General features: G+C 49.5%; 12 protein-coding genes across 12 annotated transcripts; 7 read left to right on the top strand and 5 right to left on the bottom strand.

Moving 5' to 3' along the window:
• Positions 1-1,077: 1,077 nt before the first annotated feature.
• Positions 1,078-2,851, top strand: BDV27DRAFT_169017 (FAD-binding oxidoreductase; the record flags this gene model as incomplete). Its single annotated transcript, XM_032074921.1, has 4 exons — positions 1,078-1,329; positions 1,410-1,626; positions 1,706-2,091; positions 2,198-2,851. Exons 1-4 carry the CDS (start codon positions 1,099-1,101, stop codon positions 2,849-2,851), a joined length of 1,488 nt encoding a protein of 495 aa, XP_031933541.1. The 5' UTR covers positions 1,078-1,098.
• A 383-nt stretch (positions 2,852-3,234) lies between these two features.
• Positions 3,235-4,614, bottom strand: BDV27DRAFT_119462 (S-adenosyl-L-methionine-dependent methyltransferase). The gene is made up of 4 exons (XM_032064871.1): positions 4,452-4,614; positions 4,276-4,396; positions 4,086-4,209; positions 3,235-4,021 (listed from the first exon to the last, which is right to left on the bottom strand). Exons 1-4 carry the CDS (start codon positions 4,491-4,493, stop codon positions 3,253-3,255), a joined length of 1,056 nt encoding a protein of 351 aa, XP_031933540.1. The 5' UTR covers positions 4,494-4,614; the 3' UTR covers positions 3,235-3,252.
• A 395-nt stretch (positions 4,615-5,009) lies between these two features.
• On the top strand, positions 5,010-6,068 carry BDV27DRAFT_140382 (aldo/keto reductase family protein; the record flags this gene model as incomplete). Its single annotated transcript, XM_032069643.1, has 2 exons — positions 5,010-5,714; positions 5,775-6,068. The coding sequence occupies 2 exons, from the start codon at positions 5,010-5,012 to the stop codon at positions 6,066-6,068; spliced, it is 999 nt and encodes a 332-aa protein (XP_031933539.1).
• Positions 6,069-6,258: 190 nt separating this feature from the next.
• On the bottom strand, positions 6,259-7,266 carry BDV27DRAFT_152050 (SDR family oxidoreductase; the record flags this gene model as incomplete). Its single annotated transcript, XM_032071477.1, has 3 exons — positions 6,259-6,434; positions 6,489-6,567; positions 6,616-7,266. The coding sequence occupies 3 exons, from the start codon at positions 7,264-7,266 to the stop codon at positions 6,259-6,261; spliced, it is 906 nt and encodes a 301-aa protein (XP_031933538.1).
• A 274-nt stretch (positions 7,267-7,540) lies between these two features.
• Positions 7,541-10,392, top strand: BDV27DRAFT_169015 (uncharacterized protein; the record flags this gene model as incomplete). The annotated part of the gene is made up of 3 exons (XM_032074920.1): positions 7,541-8,275; positions 8,390-10,294; positions 10,372-10,392. 3 exons carry the CDS (start codon positions 7,541-7,543, stop codon positions 10,390-10,392), a joined length of 2,661 nt encoding a protein of 886 aa, XP_031933537.1.
• A 269-nt stretch (positions 10,393-10,661) lies between these two features.
• On the top strand, positions 10,662-12,326 carry BDV27DRAFT_152048 (beta-ketoacyl [acyl carrier protein] synthase domain-containing protein; the record flags this gene model as incomplete). The annotated part of the gene is made up of 4 exons (XM_032071476.1): positions 10,662-11,034; positions 11,129-11,718; positions 11,777-11,929; positions 12,015-12,326. The coding sequence occupies 4 exons, from the start codon at positions 10,662-10,664 to the stop codon at positions 12,324-12,326; spliced, it is 1,428 nt and encodes a 475-aa protein (XP_031933536.1).
• A 438-nt stretch (positions 12,327-12,764) lies between these two features.
• Positions 12,765-13,156, top strand: BDV27DRAFT_119460 (uncharacterized protein). The gene has a single exon (XM_032064870.1). It carries the CDS (start codon positions 12,940-12,942, stop codon positions 13,111-13,113), a length of 174 nt encoding a protein of 57 aa, XP_031933535.1. The 5' UTR covers positions 12,765-12,939; the 3' UTR covers positions 13,114-13,156.
• A 609-nt stretch (positions 13,157-13,765) lies between these two features.
• Positions 13,766-14,383, bottom strand: BDV27DRAFT_61593 (uncharacterized protein). Its single transcript, XM_032077106.1, has 2 exons — positions 14,180-14,383; positions 13,766-14,128 (listed from the first exon to the last, which is right to left on the bottom strand). The coding sequence occupies exons 1-2, from the start codon at positions 14,344-14,346 to the stop codon at positions 13,876-13,878; spliced, it is 420 nt and encodes a 139-aa protein (XP_031933534.1). The 5' UTR covers positions 14,347-14,383; the 3' UTR covers positions 13,766-13,875.
• Positions 14,384-16,308: 1,925 nt separating this feature from the next.
• Positions 16,309-17,324, top strand: BDV27DRAFT_169014 (class II aldolase/adducin N-terminal; the record flags this gene model as incomplete). Its single annotated transcript, XM_032074919.1, has 3 exons — positions 16,309-16,586; positions 16,666-17,182; positions 17,244-17,324. 3 exons carry the CDS (start codon positions 16,309-16,311, stop codon positions 17,322-17,324), a joined length of 876 nt encoding a protein of 291 aa, XP_031933533.1.
• A 535-nt stretch (positions 17,325-17,859) lies between these two features.
• BDV27DRAFT_152046 (transmembrane amino acid transporter protein-domain-containing protein) lies at positions 17,860-19,483 on the bottom strand (the record flags this gene model as incomplete). Its single annotated transcript, XM_032071475.1, has 5 exons — positions 17,860-18,279; positions 18,331-18,728; positions 18,785-18,976; positions 19,034-19,295; positions 19,343-19,483. 5 exons carry the CDS (start codon positions 19,481-19,483, stop codon positions 17,860-17,862), a joined length of 1,413 nt encoding a protein of 470 aa, XP_031933532.1.
• Positions 19,484-20,777: 1,294 nt separating this feature from the next.
• Positions 20,778-21,899, bottom strand: BDV27DRAFT_140376 (FAD-dependent oxidoreductase; the record flags this gene model as incomplete). The annotated part of the gene is made up of 3 exons (XM_032069642.1): positions 20,778-21,613; positions 21,679-21,776; positions 21,838-21,899. The coding sequence occupies 3 exons, from the start codon at positions 21,897-21,899 to the stop codon at positions 20,778-20,780; spliced, it is 996 nt and encodes a 331-aa protein (XP_031933531.1).
• A 738-nt stretch (positions 21,900-22,637) lies between these two features.
• BDV27DRAFT_152044 (putative flavin-containing amine oxidase) lies at positions 22,638-24,506 on the top strand (the record flags this gene model as incomplete). The annotated part of the gene is made up of 2 exons (XM_032071474.1): positions 22,638-23,381; positions 23,442-24,506. 2 exons carry the CDS (start codon positions 22,638-22,640, stop codon positions 24,504-24,506), a joined length of 1,809 nt encoding a protein of 602 aa, XP_031933530.1.
• Between the last annotated feature and the right edge of the window lie 411 nt (positions 24,507-24,917).

The following is a 24,917-nucleotide window of genomic DNA, read 5'->3' as shown; positions in this document are numbered from 1 at the left end:
TACCGCGTAGACCAAATTCGGCTTGCACTTTGCTGATTTCTCACCATACAGAGTTGCGCTCGTTGCTTCGCCTGAAAATCATGGGCAACTTACAGCATGCTCACTAGAATGCTGATGTGATGAAAACAGATTAGCGGCCAAGATGCGAGGAACAAATTGTCATGACACATATAAGATACAATGTCTCATCGCACTGAATTCCCATCTACGCATATGCTCAACATTTCCACACACCCGGTTTTAGCAACCCATGGAATTGGAGCCCAAGATATATAGCAAAGTACTTTATATGATTAGCCCTTGCGTCTCCCCTTCCAACTACCCAACGGTAAGGGGTCGTTCTTTAAATCCTCGGGTGCATTGCTTTTCCAGATCTCTCAGTCCTCACTTTGAGCATACAAGGCCTGTTGGAGCCCTTTAATTAACGACTGATGCCTCTGCATACTTAAATAAGATGCCTTGGGGCGGAGGCCACAGAAGAATCTCTGGACCTTTCTTCCTTCGACGACACATTTGGCCGGATCGTAACGATTCTTGTCTCGAAAGAAACCAGCTAATCGCAACCCTTTCTCGGCTAGCCCATTTGAACCCTCGTAAAATTTAAACACCGGCCACATTACACGCGGGGAACCGAATGCTTCTCATTCAGAGACTGTGGGGGTCCATTCCCAGTCTATGACCCTACGATGCCGAGCCAACAAGGATGTCCGCCAGAAAAGTCATAATGAGCGCTCAAAGGTTCCGTATTTACTAGCTGCTCCTTATTGGTAGAATACTCGGGCAAGTCGGGTCCCGTATCCAACCCACTCGGGTCCGCGATCAGCTAGCAGTCCCAAGTTGCCATGCGTTCAAGCATAGCCAAGTGAGGCTACCAGTCGAGTACCTGCATAGACCAAGGATCGAGTCATCGACCTCGTGGAAAATAGCCAGGGGCTGGCAGGGCTGTCAGACCACGTTTTGGTCGTAAGAATGCCTTATCTCGCTGAGGCTGACGGCGGAATATATAAAGCTCGTGTTTTCAAGTCTTGAAAAGGAGAATTCATCAACCTCCAACCAAAAGTTATTCATCATTACTTTATTCAATTCAAGGAATTCAATATGACGGCTGCCTTGCCCTGGGTGGTGCTTGCGCTGGCATGCGCGGCCTCAGCGACTCCATCTCAGACGTCGAACAAGCATGGTTCTGTGTGGCCGGAAGCAATTAATGATCTTGTTTATGGGCCTTCGTGGCCGAACTTTGTAAATAAGACGCAGCGTTGGTCTACCTACGACGCGCCTACTTTCGACCTCGTTTTCCTCCCAGAAACGGAGGAAGAGCTGTCGCAGGGTGTACGTTATTGCTACTTGCAATTCGTTCATTGTATCGAATGCTTAAATCAACAAAAGAGACTGACAACGCACGAATTTAGCTTCAATTTATGTCGAAGAATCAAATTCCCTGGCTGGTGGCCAAAGCAGGCGGACATGGCTACTCGGCGACCCTGGAGATCGTCCAAGATGCAGTTATGATCAACATGGAGAAGTTCAACTACGCCAAGCTGAACACTGACAACGGTCTGACAGTAGGCGGCGGGGCGAGCTTCCGGGACTTAACAGCTGCTGCGGCCGCTGGGGGCAGAGAACTGAGTAAGAACATGCCGTAGCCCTAGTTGTTGCCCTGTGATGATGAGCACGGGTTCGCTGATTAAAATAAATGAGTCAACAGCAATTGGATCGTGTCCCTGCGTCGGGGCCACCGGAGCCATGCTTGGGGGTGGCGTTGGTCGACTACAGGGTTTGCACGGCCTGACAAGTGATGCTGTGCGTGATGTTCGTCTGGCCCTTTGGAATGGCACCATCATCGATGTCAGTGCGGACTCTCACCCGGATCTGTTTTGGGGCATGCGTGGTGCGGGCCAGAACTTCGGCATTGTGATTGAGACCACGTTCGAGACCTGGCCTGCGACAAATGGCGGCCTACAGTACGATGCCTTCATGACGTTTAGTGCAGATTCAGTGGAACCGGTCATCGAGGCCATGAACTCGCTGTTTCCCGTGAACCCCAACCTGGCCTTGGTTATTCTGTTTGCAATCAATGCGGAGACTCTGGAGGTATAATCCCCTTCCCTTTCTCTCTCTCTCTCTCTCTCTCTTTTTTTTTTTTTTTTTTTTTTTTGATTGGAAAAAAGAAACCAGACTGACGGCTAGTTTCATGTAGCCCTTCATCGCAATCGACCTGGTATATTCTGGCCCCGCAGAGGAAGGTCAAAAGTACACTCAGCAGTTTGCCAACTATAGCATGGGCCTGATGGAGGAAATGATTCGCTGGGAGGACTTAGGCGACAAGTCTGCTGGGGGCGCCATCATGGCCAAATGCCTCAACGGCCAAAGCCACAGTATGTGGGATTCCATCACTGCAGACGTAGACGTGCCGACTTTCAGCGAGTTGCTCACCTCGTTTGGTACACTCGTTGCCAAAAACCCAGGACTGGTGAACAGTACAGTCCTGTTGGAAATTTTCGGGCAGCAGGGGATTGACGCACATCCGGCTAATTTCTCTGCATTCCCACACCGTGGCGAGCTGAACAACATGGTCGCCATCGAGATGGCATATACGGACGACTCGCTAAAGGCGCTGTCAGACGACTGGGCGCGCTCCTGGCGTGACAGGATTTCGTTCCCCGCTGTGGGAGGCTATTCCCCGGCAATCCAGTACCAGAACTATGCTCACGGAGATGAACCGCTGTCGAATCTGTATGGAACCCAGAAATGGCGGCAGCGGCGACTGACTGATTTGAAGAGACGGTATGATCCGCATGGATTCTTCAATGGGTATCATGCTGTTCCCCGCGACGTGGCAGACTGGAACTAGGCAGTACGTTGGCTCGGGGAGTTAAGGACCTAGTATAGATATGCTATGCATATTGTGGTAGTCAATATTGAGTTAATTGGAAGTGATAGAATGTGCAAACGCTCTATAAAATTGTCTGTATCATTTATTACCTTTCGAAATGAAATAAATGCATTATAAATACAACTGTAACGACTGCAAGTGCATAGGTAAAATTGAAAATTTTAAATTTATATAAATCGTTGCTCAACCAAAATACCGTAACTTCGTGCACTCTGCCTTAAGACGCAGGCCATGACTTTTTATCGCGTCCTCAGAACTGCGACCAAGCGGCAGCAAAACAATGCATTCAAATGTATAAAATATACAAATATAAGGCATTGCGTGTCATTTTGTGTCAGGGATCTCGCTAAGTAAATACTCTACTTCAAAGCACACACCATCACACAGTCCTCCAGCTCAGCGCGATATTTCAAAACCTTGACCATCCGCAGCCCCGCTGCATCTAGCAACGCTCTCCATTCGGCCTCTGTACGTTCCATAGCAGACAAAGCCACCGCCATGGTCATATCGGCCAGGGTCGCTCGCCAGGGGGCATCTCGCTCCGACACGACCATCTCATCCAGAAGCAGGAGAGACTCACCCGTCATCCCCACCTTAAGATTCTCCAGAATCTCACGGCACTTGTCGTCCGGCCAGTCGTGGAAAACACTGCGGAAGTAGTACGCTCGAGCGCTCTTGAGAGGCTGTGGCGTAAACATGTTGTGCTCCATGATCTCGATGCTCTCAAATCCGGGCAGTGGGTTCGCGGTTACCTCTGCCACGACGTGTGGGATGTCCTGGACGATAACTCGCCCCAGGAGATCGGGGTATCGCTGTCTCAATGCAATGCTTTGGTGGCCTCTAGACCCGCCGATATCGACAAAGAGCACGGTAGACTCGTCCGATGGGCCGATCTCACTGGGAAAGTCTAGAACGTCGAGGAAGATAGGCTTGGTTTCCCGCTGGGTGGACATCCACGTGTTGAAATTGACAGAGTAGTTCGGGTGGCTTTCGAGCCACTTGAAGAGATCCTGGTCCGTCTGCATACCCAAATGAAAGGCCGTCTCATAGGGGTTAGAAGGGTTACGGTAGTTGGTGCTGCGCAGGAACTGGGGGAAGGCCAGCATGGAACGGCCTAGGACATCCGCTCTGCCCTCCTGTTAGCAATTTTGATGAAATTACACAAAATGAAGGGCGTAGAAGGTGTTCCCACTGCATGTATATCCCAGATCTCCCCATATCTGAAGCGAGGGCATTTGTGACGTTGTTGGCAACAAAAGTGTCGGTGTCCAGCTGCGATATCATACCCACAGACTGATAATACCGCAGCAACCTCCCTAATCGACAAACAATAAGTTGTGATCCACATAGCCAGGAGGATCAGAAAAGCGGTAAATACTTACTCATTAGAACAGGATCAACCTTGGCTTTGGTGGCCAGCTCAGCGTGTGATGACACGCTGTCGCGAATCATCTCAAACAGCCGGAGATCGACGCCTACCTGCGCGAGGCCCACTTGCAAGGGCAGCAGGGGATGTTAACATAGCTGTCTAGTACATAGTACATGGCCAACTACCTACTGCATATGCTATCCGATGGATACTGTCCACAGGAATCTCCATGGCGAGGCTGAGCCTGCGGCCTGCTTCGCGCAACTGGCATCGCTCCTCATCCGGCAGTTTGGGCTGCGTTTGCAGCACGGCGTCAATCTGCTGGACCAAAATAGCAATATCAGGAGTGGCCATCGTTGCCGATCTAGTATATTCAACATGTTGAGCTGTCGGCCAGCGGGTTGCTTTTTTTCTTTATTGGGAAGTGCGATGCCGCCACAACCACGGCCTGGACGCTACATTACTCGGCCCTACTTTACTCGGGCCCTTGTTACTCAGCCCCAATGGTACGCCAATACAAGACTAGTAGAGCTCAGAACTACCCGGGTTCAAGCCAAGGAACTATGTGGCGGCATCCGGATCCCACCCACGGAACTACAGTAAGCCCGGGCTAAATCCGACCCATCCCTGCCTAGTGCCCAATGGCTCTATAAATATGGCCGCTGGGTGCCGCTGGATATGAGATGGTCAACGGTGCTTCTGCTTTCAAAGTCCAAACAACGTGGAGCCAAGATTAGCACAGACATTATGACCGTCTCACGATCCCTCCCCCACACCGGCTTCGGCCTCCTAGGCATGACATGGCGCCCCAAGGTCACTCCCGACGAGCAAGCCTTTGCCGCCATGAAAGCTGCCATCGCGGGTGGCGCCACCATTTGGTCTAGCTCATCCATCTACGGCATGGATCCGGAGCCTCCCACGACTGGGTTGTGGCTGCTGCGCCGATACTTTGAGAAGTATCCCGAAGACGCACCCAAGGTCCAGCTTTTCATTCGCGCCTGTTTCGACCCCGTCAACTTCAAGCCGCAGACAACCCGGGCAGGTGTACGCGCCAGCTACGAAGCGTGCCAGGCCATCCTCGGCGAGTTCAAGAAAATCAACGTCTTTGGCCCTGCCCGCATAGACAAGGAGGTGCCAGTCGAGGAGACCGTGAGCGCCCTAAAGGAACTAGTGGAGGAGGGCAAGATCGATGCCGTAGGCCTGTCAGAAGTCGGCGCCAGGACACTTCATCGTGCAGCTACTGTTTACCAGATTAGCTTTGTTGAGATCGAGTTTTCACTGTGGAGCACTGACATGCTCACCAATGGCGTGGCGGATGCGTGCAAGCAACATGGTATTACGATCCTCACGTACGCTCCGCTGGGCTATGGTTTCCTGACGGGACAGGTCACCAAGCTAGAGGATATTCCCAAGGGCGACGTGCGGCATATGTTTGGCAGATTTCAGCCAGAGGTATGTCGATCTTTTCTATACCTCAGTTCAACCTGACATAAAAGAACTAACGAGAGGTAGAACTTTGATAAAAACCTCGAGCTGGTCGATAAGGTTAAGCTTTTTGCCAAAGAGCGTGGCGTCACGCCGGCGCAATTGGCCCTTGCCTGGATCCGCTCGCACTCAAACCAGGGCAACTGTGGCAACATTATTCCCATACCGGGAGCCACGGCTGCTTCACGAGTGAAGGAAAACTGTGGCATTATAGAGCTGTCGGCAGCACAGAAGGCGGCACTGGACGCCATTATTGCGTCGATCGAAATTGTGGGAGATCGTCAGATCGTCGGAATGAGCGATGAGATCCTCTGCACGTAAACGCTAATACATTAGTTGAGTCGCAGACAAGTATATTATCTATGAATGGACTCAAACGTGCGGTGAAGCTAGTCACATTGCCGGCCTCCACCGGATGCAGATGCTATAGCCAGACCATATTTCCTGGGGAAACGACCTATAATGACTATTCAATGTAGAGACCCTTGTGTGACATTTAAAGACACCATCGTCATATGGTCAACTTTAGCTTGAGAAGGACTCCCCCGATAATTTCCTCCCTTTTGGCCTCGAGCTCAGCCATGTCCCAGGTGCAGCTGACATATCTCCCTGCCAGCCACTCTCTCCTCTCACTCGTCAACCAGGCAATACAATCACAGGCAAGTTCAGGCCGATCATTGCAGAATGCTAGAATTGAATGCGTTAAGAGTATACGTGTAGACCGTAGAAAGCCAGACATACCATCGATCACGGCAGAGGGCATGCGAGTTGCCAACGCCGTGGGTACAGAGGCCGGATGCACGGCGTAGCTCAGCAAACCCTGTTATCAATTAGCCAGGTGTCAATATAGCGCTGATATAAATGTTACCTGATCAATGTAATCGACCATCAGATACTCCGTCAACCGATTCAAGGCAAACTTTGATGCTTGGTATGCACTCGCCCCCGGGGTCAAGGCTAGCGACCCAACAGACGACACGTTGACGATTGTCTTGTCTTTACCCATCAGCAACAGGGGAAGCAGGGCTTTTGTAACATTATACCACCCATGAACATTGACCTCCCAAGTTCGCCACCGGTCATCCCCGTCTCCCTCAGCCAAGGGGAGGAACTCGGCTAGATACCCGGCATTGTTAACCAGAATATCAAGGCCCCCGTTCCAGGATGACTCTAAGATCGCGACAGCAGCTGCAACACTGCGTTGATCACACACATCCATCTCGAGAGGAAGCATCTGCGGTGAGGCCGTTAACCCGGCCTGCCGAACAGCTTCAAGAGCCGCATCGCAAGCAGCCTGTGCTTCGTCTATCTTTCGAGCGCAGACTGCGATGCGGGACGCCCCGGATTTTGCATATGACACCACAGTGCAGCGTCCCATGCCCTTCCCGGCACCAGTGACGAGGACGGATTTCTTGACGCTGCCCTGGCAGGTTACTGGGTTGATGGCGGAGTATGTGTCGTGATGGACTGTTGGGGTAAATGTGGTCCCTACCTGGGGACGGATTGGTGGATATGGCATTGTGAAATATAGGTAGAGGATAAAGTTAGCCAGGGAAGGGAAGAGAGAGGGAATGATAAAAAGAGGGTGAAGTGTGCACTCTCTAGTTGAACTTCCATTTTGGACCCGAGTGCGAGTAAAGCCACTCGGGTCCATGTCAACGCAAATTGTACAGTTCTAGTAATGAAAGCTTTGGGATCTAGGGTCCATACCGACAGAGAACCTATTCCAAAGTTAGTCCAAAGCTTTCTATTCTCTTTTCTTCTTTTGTTCGTGACACAGTCGATTCAGGCAAATGGGTTTTGTGCGGCCAACGCTGGACCTAGAACCCGTCGAAGGGGAGGAAATACGGACTCTTCTTGAGCTCATCGACTTCCACCGCGTGCATAATGCAAGCTATGAGTTCTGCCAGCAGGCATGGAAGGGAGCTGACTGTCATACATTCCTCCACGTTGACTACCAGCAGCTGCACACGGCCATCTCCCGCTCTCAGGCATGGCTGCGCTCCAACCTTGATCTCCAGACTCCCCAGCTGCAGAGCGATGGAACAGTTGTAAAGGCTGCTCCAGTGGCTCTGCTCATGGAGTCACATGTTGGACTGGCTATATACACGCTGGCCTTGATGGGCCTGGGGGTACCAGCAATGCTGCTATCCGCTCGATTGAGCTCTGTGGCAGTAGCTCATCTCCTTCGAGAAACAGGAGCTGAGAAGATCCTCGTCTCTCCACGGCTGCAGCCAATCACCCGAGAAGCAGCAATCGACGGCGCGGTGTTTGACCCGGCAGCATATCAAGAGTTGCTGGCTGCACCGGACGACAACGTATTCTCTATAGACCCTGTAATCGCACTCCCTCTGCACTACGTGTCCGAAACCGATCGAAACGTCCTTATCCTGCATTCCTCCGGAACCACCGGCCTCCCAAAGCCAATATACTGTTCCCATCGCCATCTTCTGGGCTTTGCACGCTGCCACGAGTTTACCAATGAAATAGCTCCCGGTTTGCTTGTGTCGACCTCTCCTTACTTCCACGTAGGTTCACGTTTTGCCATCCCTTTGTCAAAACTATCTGCAGTATTGCTAAAAAAACAGAAATCTCAGGGGTTTGGCCTCGTCCCAATGTGCCTTTTGCTCGGAGTGGGCAAGCCGTTTGTTATTCCCCCATCTACAGCCATCCTAACAGGTCTGTCTGTCATTGAGTTAATGGAGGACTGCAAGGCCAAAGCCCTGTTAACAGTCCCCTCCATCCTGGAGGAAATCGCCCTGCTGCCTTCCGACCGCGGCCTCAACACCCTGCGAAAACTCGACTTTGTTGCCTTTGGCGGGGGCCTGCCCAAGGAAGGCATCGCACAGAGACTAGTATCGACCGGTGTGCGCTTGATCAACCACTATGGAGCGACAGAAACCGGGCCCATGACGCCGTTCTTCCAGCCAGAGCCTAACCACGACTGGCATTTCTTCCAGCTGCGAGTCGATACTCTGAGTCCGCTGCAGGTGCGACTCGAGCCTGTGGCAAACGAGGAACAGCAGCAGGAGAATGCGTTTCAGATGAGTATGCGGCCGTTTGGCTGGACAGAGCGGTTTGAGCTGCAAGATCTTCTCATCCACCACCCTGCTGGTGGGGATCGGTGCTACACAGCTGCGGGGAGGATAGACGATCTCATTTGTCTCGCCACGGGGGAGAAAGTGCAGCCGACGATTCTGGAGCAGCTACTTGGGCGGCTGGAGAGTGCCAGTGCCGCGACGGCCTTTGGGAATAACAAGTTTGAGCTGGGGGTTATCGTCGAGGCACGAGACGCTATCGAAAACGAAGAAGCATTCAAGGACAGCATATGGCCTGTGATTGAAGAGGCTGGGCAGCAGATGGATGCTCATGCGCGAATCTCGTCGCCGCATGCGGTTCTGGTCGTATCGCCAGGCACGCTGCCTCGGTCTGACAAGGGGACGGTGTTGCGCAAGGAGGTGTATAAGCTGTTTGACAAGGAGGTCGACCAGGTCTATCAGCGGCTTGATGTCATCGTTCATGCGCCTCCCATCGACTGCATAGCGCCGGCTGTCAGCGTGCGCGCGCTCGTCCAAGCCAATATCCGCCACCCCGATGGAGAGTGGTCTGATGAGAATGACCTGTTTCAGCTCGGGATGGGCAGTCTCCAAGCGACGAAGATACGACGGTTGCTTTCTGCTGCCGTGGCAAGGACTCCAGAGATTGAGGTAGAAGTTTCGCCAGATTTTGTCTACAAGCATCCGTCGGTGCAGAAGCTGGTGGACGCACTGTTTCAACGATCTTCTGATGCAGTGGACATCCATGAGCTGGTCAACAGATATTCTGTCCATCCCTGTACAGTTCTGATTACGGGGTCTACTGGAAGCCTTGCCTCCTTTGTCCTTGCCCAGCTCCTGAGTGATCCAAATGTTGCGAAAATCATATGCCTGAACCGCGTGTCCAAGGAGGACGAAGACCCCGTCGTGCAACAACGGAAGACAATGGCGTCGCGAGGCATAGAGATAGATGACGGATTGTGGTCTAGGGTAGAGATTGTGTCGACCAACATATCAGCACCGCAGCTGGGTTTGGAACCGAGCCAGTACAACGACATCGTGTCGCGGGTGACGCATATCCTGCACTTGGCCTGGCCCATGAGCTTCCACATGCAGTTATCCTCGTTCGACGCCTCATTCTGCACGGTTACCAATTTTGTACAGCTGGCGGGCGATATCAACCGCAGACAGTTGGGCCTCAAGCCGCGTCTGCTGTTTATTTCATCCATCTCAACCGTAGGCCTGTACCCGGTGGTATATGGGGAACGTATAGTGGCTGAAGCCCCCACGATGGACCCTAATTGTGCGCTAAGGCTGGGATATGGGCGTGCCAAATGGGTATGCGAGCAGATAATTGAGCGGGCTGCCAGGAATTACCCGGAGCTGGACCTAGGATTTGTGAGGGTTGGACAGGTGGCTGGGTCTCGTCGAGGATACTGGAACACGCAGGAGCACTTTGTGGCGCTAGTCCAGCCGTCTCAAAAGCTGGGAGCATTCCCAGCTTTGAAGGGGGTGAGTCTATTTTCTCTATATTTCTCCTTGTGTGTATCGTATGTACGAGGTGAGGCTAAAGGAAACGTTGCTGATAGACGCTCTCCTGGTTGATATGACACACTGCACTTCATAACCAAAAGGCCGCTAGTCTACGTGTAGGTCCGCATGGATGTATGCATTTGCTCAACACGGGCCTTAGCCTGGAAGGATCTGAAAGCAGGATAAAAATATCCTGTTGGCCAAAGGTACCGCAGCGGACCCGAGTTGGCCGGCTGTCCCCTGACGCCCTTGGGCCACTGCCATCTACAATATAACACGCAGCAGCAGTCGTAAGCATCACCGTATAATCATCTGTTCTCTCAACAACGCCAGCCAACGATTCAACATGGTAATGCGTGAAGAACCTCGAGCCATCGCCATCATCGGCATGGGCTGTAAGTTCCCGGGCGCCGATTCCCTCGAGGAATACTGGCAGCTGCTGGACGACGGCCGTTCCATGGCCGAGCAGCCGCCAGCAGGCCGATTCCCAACACACGACCACCCCAGAAGCACTGACAAGACCGTCTTCTGGGGAAACTTTGTGCGCGATATCGAGTACTTTGACCACCGCTTCTTCAAAAAGTCCAGCCGGGAAGCGGCCTCCATGGACCCCCAGCAACGGCTGCTGCTGGAAGTTGCCTACCACGCCCTCGAGTCCAGCGGCTATTTCGGGCCTCATAAGCAGCAGGAGACAGATGTTGGCTGCTTCATCAGCGTGTGTGCGCCTGACTACAACGACAACGTGGCAGGCCATCCCCCAAACGCTTCCTCGACGTTGGGAACGCTAAGGGCGTTCCTAACCGGCAAGATCAGCCAATTTCTTTGGCTTCACGGGCCCCTCGGTCTCGCTGGACACTGCCTGCTCGTCATCCGCCGTGGCCATTGATAGCGCGTGCAAGTCGATCCTGCATGGCGACTGCACAACGGCCATCGCGGGCGGCGTCTCGCTCTTCACCAGCCCTCACTTCTACCAGAACCTCACCGCCGCCTCGTTCCTCAGCTCAACGGGGGCCACCAAGTCGTTTGATGCCGGCGCAGACGGCTACTGTCGTGGCGAGGGTATTGGTCTCATCGTGCTGAAGGAGCACTCGCGGGCCGTGGCAGGCGGCGACCCCATTCTCGCCACTATCCTTTCTACTGCCATCCGGCAGAGCAGCAACCAGGTGCCCATTACGGTCCCGTACAGCCCCTCGCAGACGGCCCTGTACCGCAAGGTCCTGCGCATGGCTGGTGTGACGCCAGAGGAGGTGACCTATCTCGAGGCCCACGGCACCGGCACCCCCATCGGCGACCCGCAAGAGTTCCTGGGCATCCGCGAGGTCTTTGTTGTGGAGGGCCGTCGTGACCCGCTGTACTTTGCCTCCGTCAAGGGCAATATCGGCCACACCGAGGGTGCTTCCGGGGTGGGCAGGCCTCATCAAGACAGTTCTCATGATGCAGCATCAACGCATTCCCCGCCAGGCCAGCTTCACCACACTCAATCCCAAGATCGCCCTCACGCCCGGCCAGCTGGAAATCCCTACCCGCACCCATCGAGTGGACGGCCCGCACCCGCATCGCATGTATCAACAACGTGTATATAAAGACCGTAGCTACCCCCCAGACCTACAGAAGGTCAGCAACTCTCTACCTCTCATAGCATACCGCTACTTGCAATCTCACGTACACATACAAAAATACTGCCCCTTAAACCTAACAGTGCACTTTCGCCACCGCTGGTTCCACCAGGTGTCAAATTTCTGTTGTAAGGGTTCAAGGTTCGACCATAGATGTTGCTGACTGTCTCGAGATGCATAATCGCTTGCGGCTGGGTCGTACGGGCAAAATGAACGCAACCAGCGTCCCAGAGAATATTGCACAAAAGCGTCGCCCCACCCGGAAGGGGAGAGTTGCCCGAAAGAAACCGCGATACCTTCTAGAATCCGAGCAGTGTGGGAAGGCAGGAAGCAATGTGGCTGGCCCGAAGGAACCCGCTTGTTATGGCTTTGAGGGACTTTCATCACGCAAGTGATTGATGATAGATTTGAGTCGCATCCGCCTGAAAATCGGAGCAGTGCCGAGAAGTGGAGACGACCAAACACCCGTAGTTCTTTCGGGCAACTGGGCATGAGTGGCCAGCAACTTACCAAGTCCTGACCCCCGCAGCCCAGCTCGCAGAGAAGTTCTCTTTTCGTTTTTCTATTATTGCGGCGTCCGTGAAAGCTCTTCGTCGGCGGCTTTTAGGTAGGTTCCGAAATTATTCGAGCACTATTTGGAAGCTTAGTGATAAACCAAGTGCGCAAGGGAAATGGGTTAAGTCTTGCATTTCTACTGCTGATCATTCGACCTTGACTGAATCGTCTGCTAAAGATATTCGTTGCAGTAAGCTACCCAATCATGGCTGCGCTATTCATGTGAATCTGTACGTCTATCAGCAGCGCCAGTTTAGTTTGTAGCAGTACTATCGACCGCTTTGCATAGTAGATCTACTGCTTGCTGTCGTAAGATGATTTGTGTAATCGACCGTACAGTATGAAATCTTGACGCCAAATTCATTTCCAAAATCTGTCAATTCGGTGTTTCCACTCCTAATTTCAACTGCCGCCGTGAACATCATAAGTCCTTGTCTCCAGAGCATAAGTCAAATGAAAGCCGAAGGCTCAACTTCAAATATTCAAAACGCTCTCTCAATTGCACTCGTTTCTGTCAGTGCTTTCACTCTATCAAATGACAGCAGATGGACAATTGAAGCTACGACATTCCGGGGTCAGACTTTTAACGGGCTCAAAACACTCAATCGAACGGAGCTTCGAATATGAATCTTCATCGAAGTATAAAGTCTATCTCGCCACCATGTTGTTCATGATTTCCATCAATTTAAGGACCCTTTTGTCTCACCTTCTGTACTGTATGATGGGTTATTCCTCATCCATTTGGAGAAATGATGTCAGGCCGTACGAGTGCCTGCGGTGTTCGTTTAGACGGTGCTTCCCATTTCATGAAGGACTGGCGGGATTGGAAAACAAATTACTCCGTTGAAATGAGGTCCCATGATCGAAAGTATTTCTATCTGCGAACCATGTATGAGAGTACGGCCGTGTATCTGTATAAGACCTGGATGGCTAGTTGCAGCCCTGCAGTGCTATTGGACTACGGACCAGACTTAAAGAAATTAAAAAGGTCCTTCTAGGGATCGATTTCTTCCGCGAGTCCCTATATCGGAATTCGGCCTGCAAAAAACAGAATTTAGCATAAATCTCTCTGTGGCTGTGACAATGGTCGGTCTTGAACAAGGGTGGGGCAGAGATAAAGTTAAAGATGTGCAACAGAGTCGCAAGAAGTTCAAATCAAAGAAGAACATGTGATCTCAGTTGTCGATAGCTAGTAACGAGATACTAGTAAGCGAGTATTGGATCGTCCTCGACGAGTACTTCTCATGTGGGTGGCGTTTGCCCTTCATTCTGTAGTGACACCATCTAGGGTGTCAAAACTACATCTCCATTTCCTAGAGGGTGCGTTAATCCAGAGACACGCCCACAGAGGCCTGCTTTTGAACGGCGATGGTAAAGTCATTTTCACAACTACTCGGCAAGGCCTGTGTGACAATTTCTTTTTTTTTTTTTGAAATTCGTACACAAGCGGTTTTTGGCAGTTGACAGATATGGGATGCATCTTTTGTGAAAGACATCTTTCGTCCTGTCCTCCTCGTCCATTTTTGTGCTCTCTATTCGAACATTTTCAAGGCTCTCGCAGATCCTGTACATTCCTAGCACTTCTGATTTGCGTTGAAGATCGTCACAAAGTGATCGCAACTGAGGTTTGTCTTTATTGAAACTGATTTTGCTATTAGCAAGGTGTAGATGTCAAGTCAGTTTTAGGACTTACAGAGCTCTTTTCATTTTATTGATCACATTAGTTGCCTCTGCAATATATGCGTATAGCCTTATATAGCTATTCAGACGATTCACCTCATGATCCATCTCCAGCAGCTGCGAAAAAATGACCATGTCAAAATTTCGCTTAAGTCTGCTCTCTAAATGCTCGTATGTCATAGGGTGAAAGGGGACCAAGGAAGATCCGAAAGTCGCCATATATGCGTTGAAATTTTATTAATTAATCTCTAGTGGTTATTCCTAAATTCAGTGAGATGTCTTTGAGGTTTTTGTGTGCGCTGGCGAAAGGCCCAGAGCAATCGAAAAGCCATGCCAGCTAAAAAAGGAAGATCGGGAACGCCGGGGTGTCCGCTACCAGATATCGTGTTCCCTACAGTTGGCAAAAGGTTCATACATCATTGGTTAGCTGGGGACTAACTCTGGCTATAGGCCGCTCAGGCAATCCGGAAAGCACTGGTCTGGTAATGAAGCTTGTTTTAAGGTTTTACTGTAAGGAAACGCGCCTTCCGCTACTACTATAGGCTGGTTAGTTACAATGCACTATCTAAATCAATACGGCCGAAAGGCCATTCAAAAACAGTTCAGCGCTTTCTTGGCACTTAGGGTTCCGGGAACGATGAAAGAGTGTAGGTGACACCGATTTCCGGGAATACTGTACCCTTCACTTACTTGTTGTTTCGCTAAATTCCAGAGAAGATTTGATTATCTCGAAGCTCAGTAGAGCTTTTATTTCAAGATACATACTGCAATGAGTCATTCAACGTCTCATCAATGGCCTTTTCCCCGACTCCGTCGACTACTTTTCTACGGGGTTGTGATACGATAGTTCTGGCACAAAGCCCTATTACAAGTTTAACTGGACTTGAGGAATATTACGATGACCATATTTCATGTACTGTGTGCCTGCAAGTAGATAAGTGAAAATTTTTCTTGGTAAGCTAGCTGTCTATGATATACTCACACATCCGGACGGACATAACGTAACAATCGAGAATAGGTCAAGGACCAAACCCAAGGTATCTTGAATGCACCCCTATCTCCATCTATTTTCGCTACTCTTTTCCTCAAAAAATGCCTCAGTAGCTGCCATACTGCTTAAGTTGGAATTAAGTGTATTTACAAAATATGACAATGGGGTACTAACAAGACTTTCACAACAGCAAGTGAACCGTATAACACGTCCCGAATAAATGCAACAGCCTTGACTCTTCGAGTGATACTCTAAGCCCCAAAGCCAAGATACACTAGGCTAAATAGGAACTGGAGGATGCGCGTGCCGCACGCAGCAGCCCTGAAAAGAAAAGCCAGGGGAGGGGGAGAAAATGGAAAGTGAAAAGCGGCATTGAAGTGTACATATTATATCAAGTGTGAAACACTCATAAAATCCATAATAATACCCGCAACACAAGATGAAATACGCTTTGGGTTCTTTGGCCATATTCTTATTTTGAATTTTTATTTGGACCGTGCAAGTAAATCGGCACATGAAGTCTTTCTCGGCCTTTGTGGGACACCTCTGAAGATTGGCGTACATGCTTGCCGAGCAACTTCAGCTCCATCCAGCGTGTCAGCTCACGTAATTTGTGTATTTTCCTTATCTTCGTCTTTTAGTATGTCTGACCTTGATGTGAAGTGAATTTTCGAATCTACCTGCTACTTCCGGCAAACCGTTATGTGGACTCTGCTCCATATACTCGTAGCTCACTAGCCATTTGCACCGGAGGTATTCCAACTGCCACTGCTTGATATACCGCCTGCATCATTGAGATTTACTTTTCTATACACTGACTAAGCCTCTCCCAATTATGATCAAGGAAAGTTAACGACAACATTTTGTGGCAACTATGAGTGGGGCAGGAAACTGAGAGCGATTGGTTGCCCATCATGGCGCGGGCTGTTACCAGTATCTATCATCCAATCGCTACGACTTGTAAATTTCATATTATGCAAATAGCAACTTTTGATTTTCAGGGACTTTATGAAGTCACTTGTGGACAATGTTACGCTTTTTCCGTGTTGACAATTTAAGACGATCTCCTCCGTGGTGGAGTCGCTGTTTAATAGCTAGAAAACGAACTCACAACCATCCCCAGATATCTTTGCTTTCTAGAAGTTGACAAAATGTCTTCAACCACTACAACTATCGTGCAAGATGTTCAACTCCATGCTAAGCATAACGAAGCAAGTGATTCGCCGGCGGGACTGAGTGCTTGTGGTACTGGGGGTTACCCCGTCCCAGGAGTTCCAAAATTTGATGACCCTTACAAGAAGCGACAATGGCAGCTAGAGCACATGGCTGGTGCTTTTCGTGTCTTCGCTCGCAAGGGATTCACCGAAGGTACTGCCGGTCACATCAGTGTTCGTGACCCAGTCGAACCCTCCACCTTTTGGATTAACCCGTAAGTCTACTTCACCACTGCATTATCCCGCAGAAGAGAGGCAGACATTGGATAAGCCAGTGTTGTTGACAAAACTCAGTCTCGGCAAGCATTTTGGTCTGTTGAAAGCTAGCGACATGGTTCACGTCAACGAGGAAGGTCAAGTCATTGGCGGCAACAAAGTAGCCGTTAATGCTGCCGGATTTATGATCCACAGCGCAATTCACAAAGCCAGACCTGATATCCATGCTGCCTGCCACGCTCACTCACCGGCAGGAAAAGCGTGGTCCACATTTGGAAGACCGGTGGAAATCCTCAACCAGGATAGCTGCACCTTCTATGCTATTCAAAGGGTCTACCAATCGTTTGGTGGAGTTGTACTTGAGGCGGATGAGGGTAAACGTCTTGCAGAGACTTTGGGCAAAGATGGCCGTGTTGCAATCCTACAGAATCATGGACTCCTCACTGCTGGCAGCACTGTAGATGAGGCTGCATACCTTTTTACTTCCTTGGAGCGTACTTGCGAGGTCCAGCTGATGGTAGATGCTGCAAAACTGCCAAAGAACATCATTGGAGACAAGGAGGCAGAGTATACAGCTAAGGTTAATGCAGATCCGGTAAGAATACGTGACATTCAGCCGAATTTCATTTGCACAGCTAACTTGAAAAAATGCACAGGAAACCCTCTATTATGAGTTTCAGACGGATTTCGAATACGAAATATGGAAGTCCAAAGGGGAACTCAGCAAGGGAGAGTGAGCGAACCTTGAACATGCTGTCGTCTTTATGAATGCCTCTTTGTCTACAGATTCGTTTTTAGTTGACGTCGAAAGAATGATTTATTTTTTTCCAAATTGAAATTGCATAATTAATGTCTATTCTAAGCTACCATAGCTGAACCTCTAGAATGAAAAGCGTATCTGACGTAATTTCGTGAAAACAGGCTTATAGATAGTGAAGTGAAATTGACGACGCGATGATTACAGAGCGTTGCTTAAAGTATCTGGTTGGAAGCTTCTACAGAATCATTCTCCAATACATACTTCATAGTTTGTCAGATCAACGAGATTGGGCTTTCTTATAGTATTGATTAATTTATAAAGCTAGCCCTTCAACTACTAGTCACAGGCCTGTCCGTTCTTTGGTGATAACATTTGAAACGCTGCTTTCATTTATTTGATACTATCCCCAATCATTCCCAGCGACAGGAGTAAACACAACTCAGAGATAGCCCATAGAATACTTCTTGAATCAAATATCCATGGTAAATTCAATTTTTGGACGCTTGTTCGCTTCAAGACCCAGAATTGTCCGCGCATGACCAGGCTGCTGAGCCGCCCGACTCTTTGTACGAGTCCATAATGTCGACTATCGATCCGTACGTTCCAGCAATTAATAAAAAGGTACCGGCAAGAACGATAAAAATGCTCCAGGCGACACCAACTTTCCACGTGAAAGAACGCTCCTCGACGCTCCGCTTCCAGTTGTCGTACAGCCACATGCAGCCCGTGGATTGGAATGTCAGGAGCGTACCAAGCAAAGCTCCGATGAGAGAAACAAGGCTACTGAAAACAGGAACTCCACTGGCAATAAGATAGGCACACAAAGTCACCGTGAAGGTAGATCCTAGCCAGGTAACCCAGTGGATTGGAGTGTGTGAAGACAGATGTCTTGAGCCTCGCAAGATGCGGACAAATATGTGCTTGGCCGAGAGCTGAAACTGTATTAACATCATGTTTATATTTAGGGAAGGGGCGTTTCATACGTGGAGGAAAAGAACAGCAGAGACAATCAGCCCCGGGAGGGCGATCCCATAAGACACCTTCTTGACAGTTGCACCAGCCGAACCGAGGGCAGGAGAGGCAACATACGACCCACAATAGTAGTAAACCACCACTCCGATCACTATGTACACGGTGGTCACGGTGAACTGGCAAACTAAAAGGGATCTAGTATAGAGGCGCGGCTCTCGCATCTCGGCAACAATACTGAAAAAGGCCGGTGTACCTGAATAGGTAAATACGAGGGTAGAAACCGCTGAAATAGCTTTGGTGAAGGTTGGATTGGCAATTATTTTATAGTCAGACTTGACTATCATTCCTGCGGTTTCGGATGTAACTGGAGGGTGGCCCTGAATTCCCACTGCAATGGTGACTACGAAGACTATCCATCTATGTCAGCGAAGCTAGCAAATTATTCGGATTTTTGGGCCTCCTTACCTGAAATAATAATGCAAAGTGCTCCCACCCATGCCAGCCAGCTTATACGGCCCAGGGTTTGAATGCTCGAGAACATGAACCCGACGACCGCTGCAATGGCGACAAAAACAGCTGTACAGACAGCATGAGTGGAAAGAGCATTCAGAGCAATCGATATGCTCAGTATGGCCGAGCCCGACACAAACGTGTACACTGTTTTGGTCAGTAACCTTCGGAACCATTGAGTTTGGCTATAGGTGCCTAACTCACAAAGACAAAATGAAGCACCGAAAACTTCATAGCCCACCCGTCCAAACAGGAGTCGGCCAACATCATCGACTCCATAGACATGTGGGTGGCGCAATTTGAAGACCCCGACCATCCAATCGGCCCAAGTAGTGATGACAGCAATGGCGAGCAGCAATATTATTCCTGGCATTATGCCTAAGGAGTCGAATATTTGAGGCATGGAAAGAACTCCAAGGCCGATTTGTGTCTTCATCATGAGGGCCGTTGTTCCCATCCAGCCAACCTGAAGCGCGTGAGCATTATCCCAGATTTCAGAAGGAAGACACTCACATCTCGGTAATTAGGGCCATTTTCAGTGATCTCACCGAAGACGTCGTCATGTGCAATAGGCTTCCCTGCGACTACTTGGTCATCAGATACCGGCGTGGGTTCAATGGCCTCGGGGTCCAGATCGCTCTTTTCTTTCGACATCGTATGATCTTTTGTTGCAGTCTCACAATTTTCAGGATCATTGAGAAGATGGTTTAATCGAGATTGTGGGGAATCCCTTCTTAAGAGTTACAACAGGTGGTGTTGGGACACCTTGGCGGGAAGGAAGAGGGTCATTATCCAATTGAGTCCCGTCTAATTAGCTTTTCGAGAAGCTCATGCCGACAGACTTCTAATCAAGTTGTATAGATAAACGAGTACTAGTTTCTCCATGATATGGGGCAATTCTACAGATAAGCTATGATCTATACTAAATTGGGTTTTCTCTTATCAAGTTCAAAACTTTCCAGATTTTCTTATCCACTGGAAGTCTTGTTCTTGAATGAGTCGTGCCCCTTTGAAGCCGCGGATTACTGCAGTTCATTTTCCAAGGTTCGCCTTTGGTCAATGGGTCAATTTCCTCATTTGCAAATGCGGGGAAACTCTGGGGTAGGCGATATTAGTCAAACGGTGATTTTTCAATGGAGAAAAGTGGATAGGGTTCTCGGTAACAGTGTCATCACTTTTGTGCGAAGATGTGCGCAGGTCAAACTTGAATTTGAGTTGATATGCCCAATGGTGTTCATGCTAGCGGCAAGCATGAGCGAACCAATCATTTCGACAGCATTCCCATGAGGGGTTTTCGTGGTTTTACATTTTTGTCTTTCCATATCTCGCTTAGCACATACAGAGTAAGTGTTTCCATACCGGCATAAATTCTATGCTTTTAGACATAATGTAAATGATTTTCTTGTGATCATGCTGACAAGTACAAATTTCTGTGGCTTGGATGTACTCTATTCCTATTTTGCAAACTCTTTCCGGCCGAATTATGCCAGCGATGCTAGCAGCAATACGACTAGTACGTATCTCTCAATAGCTTAGCCCCATACTGCTAGTAGTATACCAAGAGCCCTACTGAATCACTGAACCGAATCCTAAGCCTTTTCTTCGTACTGTGAGCAATGACTTAAACTTGTTTCTCATAAACTTTGGAGTCTGATGAAAGACTCCCTAACTATAGACACTGAAGGATCGTGAAAACTCCAGTACTATGAGAACAGGCTCGAAAGAGACGTCCAAGGCCATGGAAAGCGAGGACAGGTAGAAAGAAAAAATGCCCTCTTGGAAGGAGTTAGTTATCCGAATGAATGGAAAACGTTGACTCCACGTAATTTCAATAGTCTATCCTTTACTATTCACGGCTTTCTTTTCGAGTCTTTCTTTGATGGACATTCTACTAGTACGTAGTACATGACGAGTAGTTTTATGTCCAGTGCTCTCTGGTGAAATGCGACTATAAACGTGCTTTCGACACACCACTCTGACTCTGGTTCACCGAGTGCCCCTCGATCAACTCAAGGACCTCCTGAGCACATCCATAGGAGCCCAAGTAGCCCCACGAGTCATGGCCATAGTTATGAACAATCCATGTATCTTGCCCAATACTTTCTTTCTCGATCCGTACTCCTCCCTCTCTGTATGGTCGTAGTCCAACGCCATGTCTGATAACACGGATTCCCTTGATACCTTTTCCCTCGGCAACCTCTGGACAGGTATCCACAACACGTTGTATGATTCTTGTAGCAATGTTCGGATCTGGTGTTGTGTTCCAGTTTCCAAGCTCATAGGTTCCTCCTAGAATTGTTCCACCACCCACAGCTCGTTGCATCATATATATCTCTTCCACGGGTCCGTCATTGGTTCCCGAGAACATCATCATAGCTGGGATCGTATTTTGAACCAGGACCGTCTGCCCACGGGCAGGTAGCATCTTTGTATCAACCACTCCACCGAGACTCCTCGAACCAAGTCCCGTTGCGTTGATGATAAATCCCGCGGGAGTTCCAGTGTGACTCAGATTCCGGGCTTCTTCAACACTTTCCAAGCGTGCACGTTGAAACTTCACCCCATTTCTTGCGCACTGTCCCAGGAGCCAAGGCAGGTAGATACTTGTGTTGATACAGACCGTTGTAAATTGACAGCCTGCATCATATTCTGGTGCCAATTCCGATACATCAAGTTTTCGGAAGTCATCGAAAAGGTCTTTGAACCAGGGATTTTCTGCAAAGGCACCGTGGAAGTTTCCGTGCGCGTCCTTCATATCTTTGTGTCGTCTTTGCAGTTGAACTTCTATATGTATCATAGTGATTAGAGCCCGGATGAAAGGAAAACGCGAGGCTGGAATAAATTCTTACTTTGAAAATGAATGCCAGCCTCAGGAACAGAGGCAGCAAGTCGCTTAAGCTCCAACCAGGTTCGCCGTTCGCGGAGACTGTTGTGTTCAGGCTGAAGTCTTTCCGAGCTATTAGTTGCAAGATCGTTTTGAGAACGCAGTATGTTTCATATGTGCGTACGGAATAAAATTGGCACCGGCCCATGGTGATGCATATCCCGGCTCATTGTTGTCGCCTGGCATGAATTCCGCTACGACAGTAACTTCATAATTCCTGTTACGCGAAAGCAGCAAAGCGGATGTCAATCCGGACACGCCAGCTCTGGAAGAAATATTAACACCCTAGTAAGCAGCCGAAATCTGGGGAACATAGACTTACCCGATGACAACGATCCGATTATTCATGGCGGATGCCTGTGTCACTCAACGCATTCAAATCGCCGTGCAGTTAATGCAACTCCGAGACGTCAAAATAGGTGACAGCACACGACCGGGGACTTATGACTCCCTTGGAGTTCGCATATGCTACCAGAAGATCCCCAGTTCCGTTTTTTCGTGAGCTTTTCCGCACCAGACAATCGTTACAAAAGGACTCGGGGGAATCCACGCTCGTGGCAACGAAACTTGGAGGTGATGGCGAGAGATTAGCCACACAAGTTCCACTTTCTTAGGATTGGGAGGCCCCACCCACCGGCCCTCATCGAATGACGCCTGCTAAATTATCAAACGGAAGGTCACCGCGAGAAGGAAGACTAGGGCGGTTTCCCCTCATTGCGATAACGGAAAATGTGTCCGTGCTGAAGTGGTTTGTGGGGTGCCACACAAGATCAGTCTTTGAAGAGGAACTATGAAATGTGAATATCAATGGGGAATTTCCTCGACTTCATGTCTCCTTTCTCTCTCTCGTTACTTAATAGCCTTGCTTCTTGTCCCTTAACTGACAGTGTCGGCCCTCCTAAGTTGTCTCTCTCCAATTTCCTCATGGCATCCAACGTCAAAACTGTGGATTTGTCCAACACATCAAGCGCCTACTATGCCGCTGGCACGGTCACTGAGGAAGGGAGATTGCTCCACATCGCTGGTCAACCGGGCTCGACAAAGGATGGAACGGTCCCGGATGACTACGAATCTCAGATTCATCTCTCCTTGTTCAACTTGCGGAAAATCATTATCGCAGCAGGGGCTTCTGTTGAAGACATTGCGAAATTGAATATCTTGATTGTCAATTATGATGCCGGGAACCGTAAACACACTCGTCATGTGCAGAAGTTCTTGAGCGGGCATCGACCTGCCATCACGCTTATTCCCGTACATCAGCTTGCTGTTCCGTCGTGGCTCGTGGAAATTGATGCAGTGGTGGCTCTACCCAAACCTCGCCTTCCCCCTGTGCTCCCGCAGGTCACTCAAAAGGTTGATGTTATAGTCATCGGCGCTGGTTTAGCTGGTTTGACAGCGGCAGAGGAAGTTCTTCGAGCTGGGAAGTCGTGCGTGGTCCTCGAAGCCCGTGATCGCGTTGGAGGCAAAACCTGGAGTACGCAGCTGGACGGTGGCCAGGGCACTGTTGATCTCGGCGCTGCCTGGATTAATAACACCAATCAAACTCAAATCTATGCTCTAGCGAAACGCTTTGGTGCTGATCTTATCGAGCAAAATACTCAAGGAAATGCCGTACTGCAGGATTTCGATGGCTCCTGCTCCCCCTTTCCTTACGGAGAGCTTCCGAACGTAAGTGATAAGTCTCCTGTCTACGTTCGATACTTGCAGAGCTAACAATGCCCGTTTCAGTTTGATGAGTCCACCCGCTCTCACCTTGCCGAAATCCGTGATATGTGTGAAGCTGACTGTCAGGCTCTTGATACTTGGAGGCCGAGAGACACTTCTTTGGACTCCCTAACTTTGGAGGCATACCTCCGTTCTCGCGGTGCCAGCGAAGTTGCCATTGCTACAGCTTCTATTTGGACCCGAGCCATGCTTGGCCAAGACCCTCGTGATATATCCGCTCTCTACTTTCTCAATTATTGCAAGTCTGGGGGTGGATTATTGCAAATGCGGTCCGATCGGAAAGGAGGTGGACAGCATCTGCGGGTTCGCCAGGGAACTCAAATCTTTGCTCTCGGGCTCGAGTCCTCGCTGCCATCAGGAACTGTCAAGCTTTCCAGTCCGGTTCATTCCATAACTCAGGATGATCAATCCGTCAAGGTACATGCTAGCGCAGGTGTCTATGCTGGTCGCAAATTGATCACTACTGTACCAACTCCTGCTTTGAAAAACATGTCTTTCCACCCAGAGCTACCCCCAGCCAAGAAAGCCTGGATCCAGTCAACCTCCTATGGCTACTATACCAAGGCCATGCTACAATTTAAATCACCGTTCTGGATCGAGCGGGGATTCTGTGGACTTGCCCAATCATTCATCGGCCCGGCCAGTGTAGTCCGGGACACGTCAAGCACCGTTGATCATAAATACATCCTGACCTGCTTCATGGCTGGAGACCATGGCCTTTCGTGGTCAAAACTATCCACAAAGGACCGGGAGGAGGCCTTGCTGAAGCAGCTTGAGCAGTTGTATGGCGCTCTTGACCTTGCCTCCATATTCATTCAGATGACTGCTTATGATTGGATTGATGATGAGTGGTCCGGTCGAGGTTGTCCATCGACAGCATTGAGTCCAGGTGTGCTTGACACGCTGGGTGGGGATACGCTGCGTGAAAGCTGGAGAAACATTCATTTTGCCGGTACTGAGACAGCTGGCGAATGGAAGGGATATATGGAAGGTGCAGTCAGAAGTGGGCAAAGGGCTGCTATTGAGGTTCTGAAGGGTCTGGATGCTGGCATGGTCGCGCGTCTATAGTCGCTCTTTTGACTGCTACTGTGTATTGGGAGCTTTAAGACGTGGTCTAATGCCGAGGTGTACGAAAAAGAACTTTTCTTTACAAAAAACTTTGAAGTTTAGATATTGTACTAGACTCGAAATCTACCAGTATGGATGGAATGGCCTTTTATAAACACGGAGTGAAGTCAAATGATGACAAGCGCGGCCCTAATATTCCCGAATTGAACCCTAAGTACAAGACAAACAAAAGATCTTCACTTCTTGTTGAAGTTAAACAGAAAATTACATTGCAAAGTGATACGATATTTAGCATTCGACTTATGACAGTCTTAGTACTAATACCACTTTCATTGTAGCAGTATATGAAGGTGACAGGCGTTGAGCTGACGGTGAAAGTTTGAAAGACAAGATTATATAGACTTTACCCAA

The sequence above is a fragment of the Aspergillus caelatus genome, assembly GCF_009193585.1.
Source record: "Aspergillus caelatus strain CBS 763.97 unplaced genomic scaffold BDV27scaffold_3, whole genome shotgun sequence".
Lineage (NCBI taxonomy): Eukaryota > Fungi > Ascomycota > Eurotiomycetes > Eurotiales > Aspergillaceae > Aspergillus > Aspergillus caelatus.
This window is presented reverse-complemented; position numbering and strand designations above follow the sequence as displayed.

Excerpts from the sequence above, each read along its gene's own strand:
- BDV27DRAFT_119462 (XM_032064871.1), bottom strand. The coding sequence starts at position 4,493 with ATGGAGATTCCTGTGGACAGTATCCATCGGATAGCATATGCA. Across the intron at positions 4,397-4,451 it reads TCCATCGGATAGCATATGCA|CCCTTGCAAGTGGGCCTCGC; the intron begins GTAGGTAGTTGG and ends CATCCCCTGCTG. Across the intron at positions 4,022-4,085 it reads AGATCTGGGATATACATGCA|AGCGGATGTCCTAGGCCGTT; the intron begins GTGGGAACACCT and ends ACAGGAGGGCAG.
- BDV27DRAFT_119460 (XM_032064870.1), top strand. The coding sequence starts at position 12,940 with ATGAAAGCCGAAGGCTCAACTTCAAATATTCAAAACGCTCTCTCAATT.
- BDV27DRAFT_61593 (XM_032077106.1), bottom strand. The coding sequence starts at position 14,346 with ATGACATACGAGCATTTAGAGAGCAGACTTAAGCGAAATTTTGACATG. Across the intron at positions 14,129-14,179 it reads AATAAAATGAAAAGAGCTCT|TTTCAATAAAGACAAACCTC; the intron begins GTAAGTCCTAAA and ends TAGCAAAATCAG.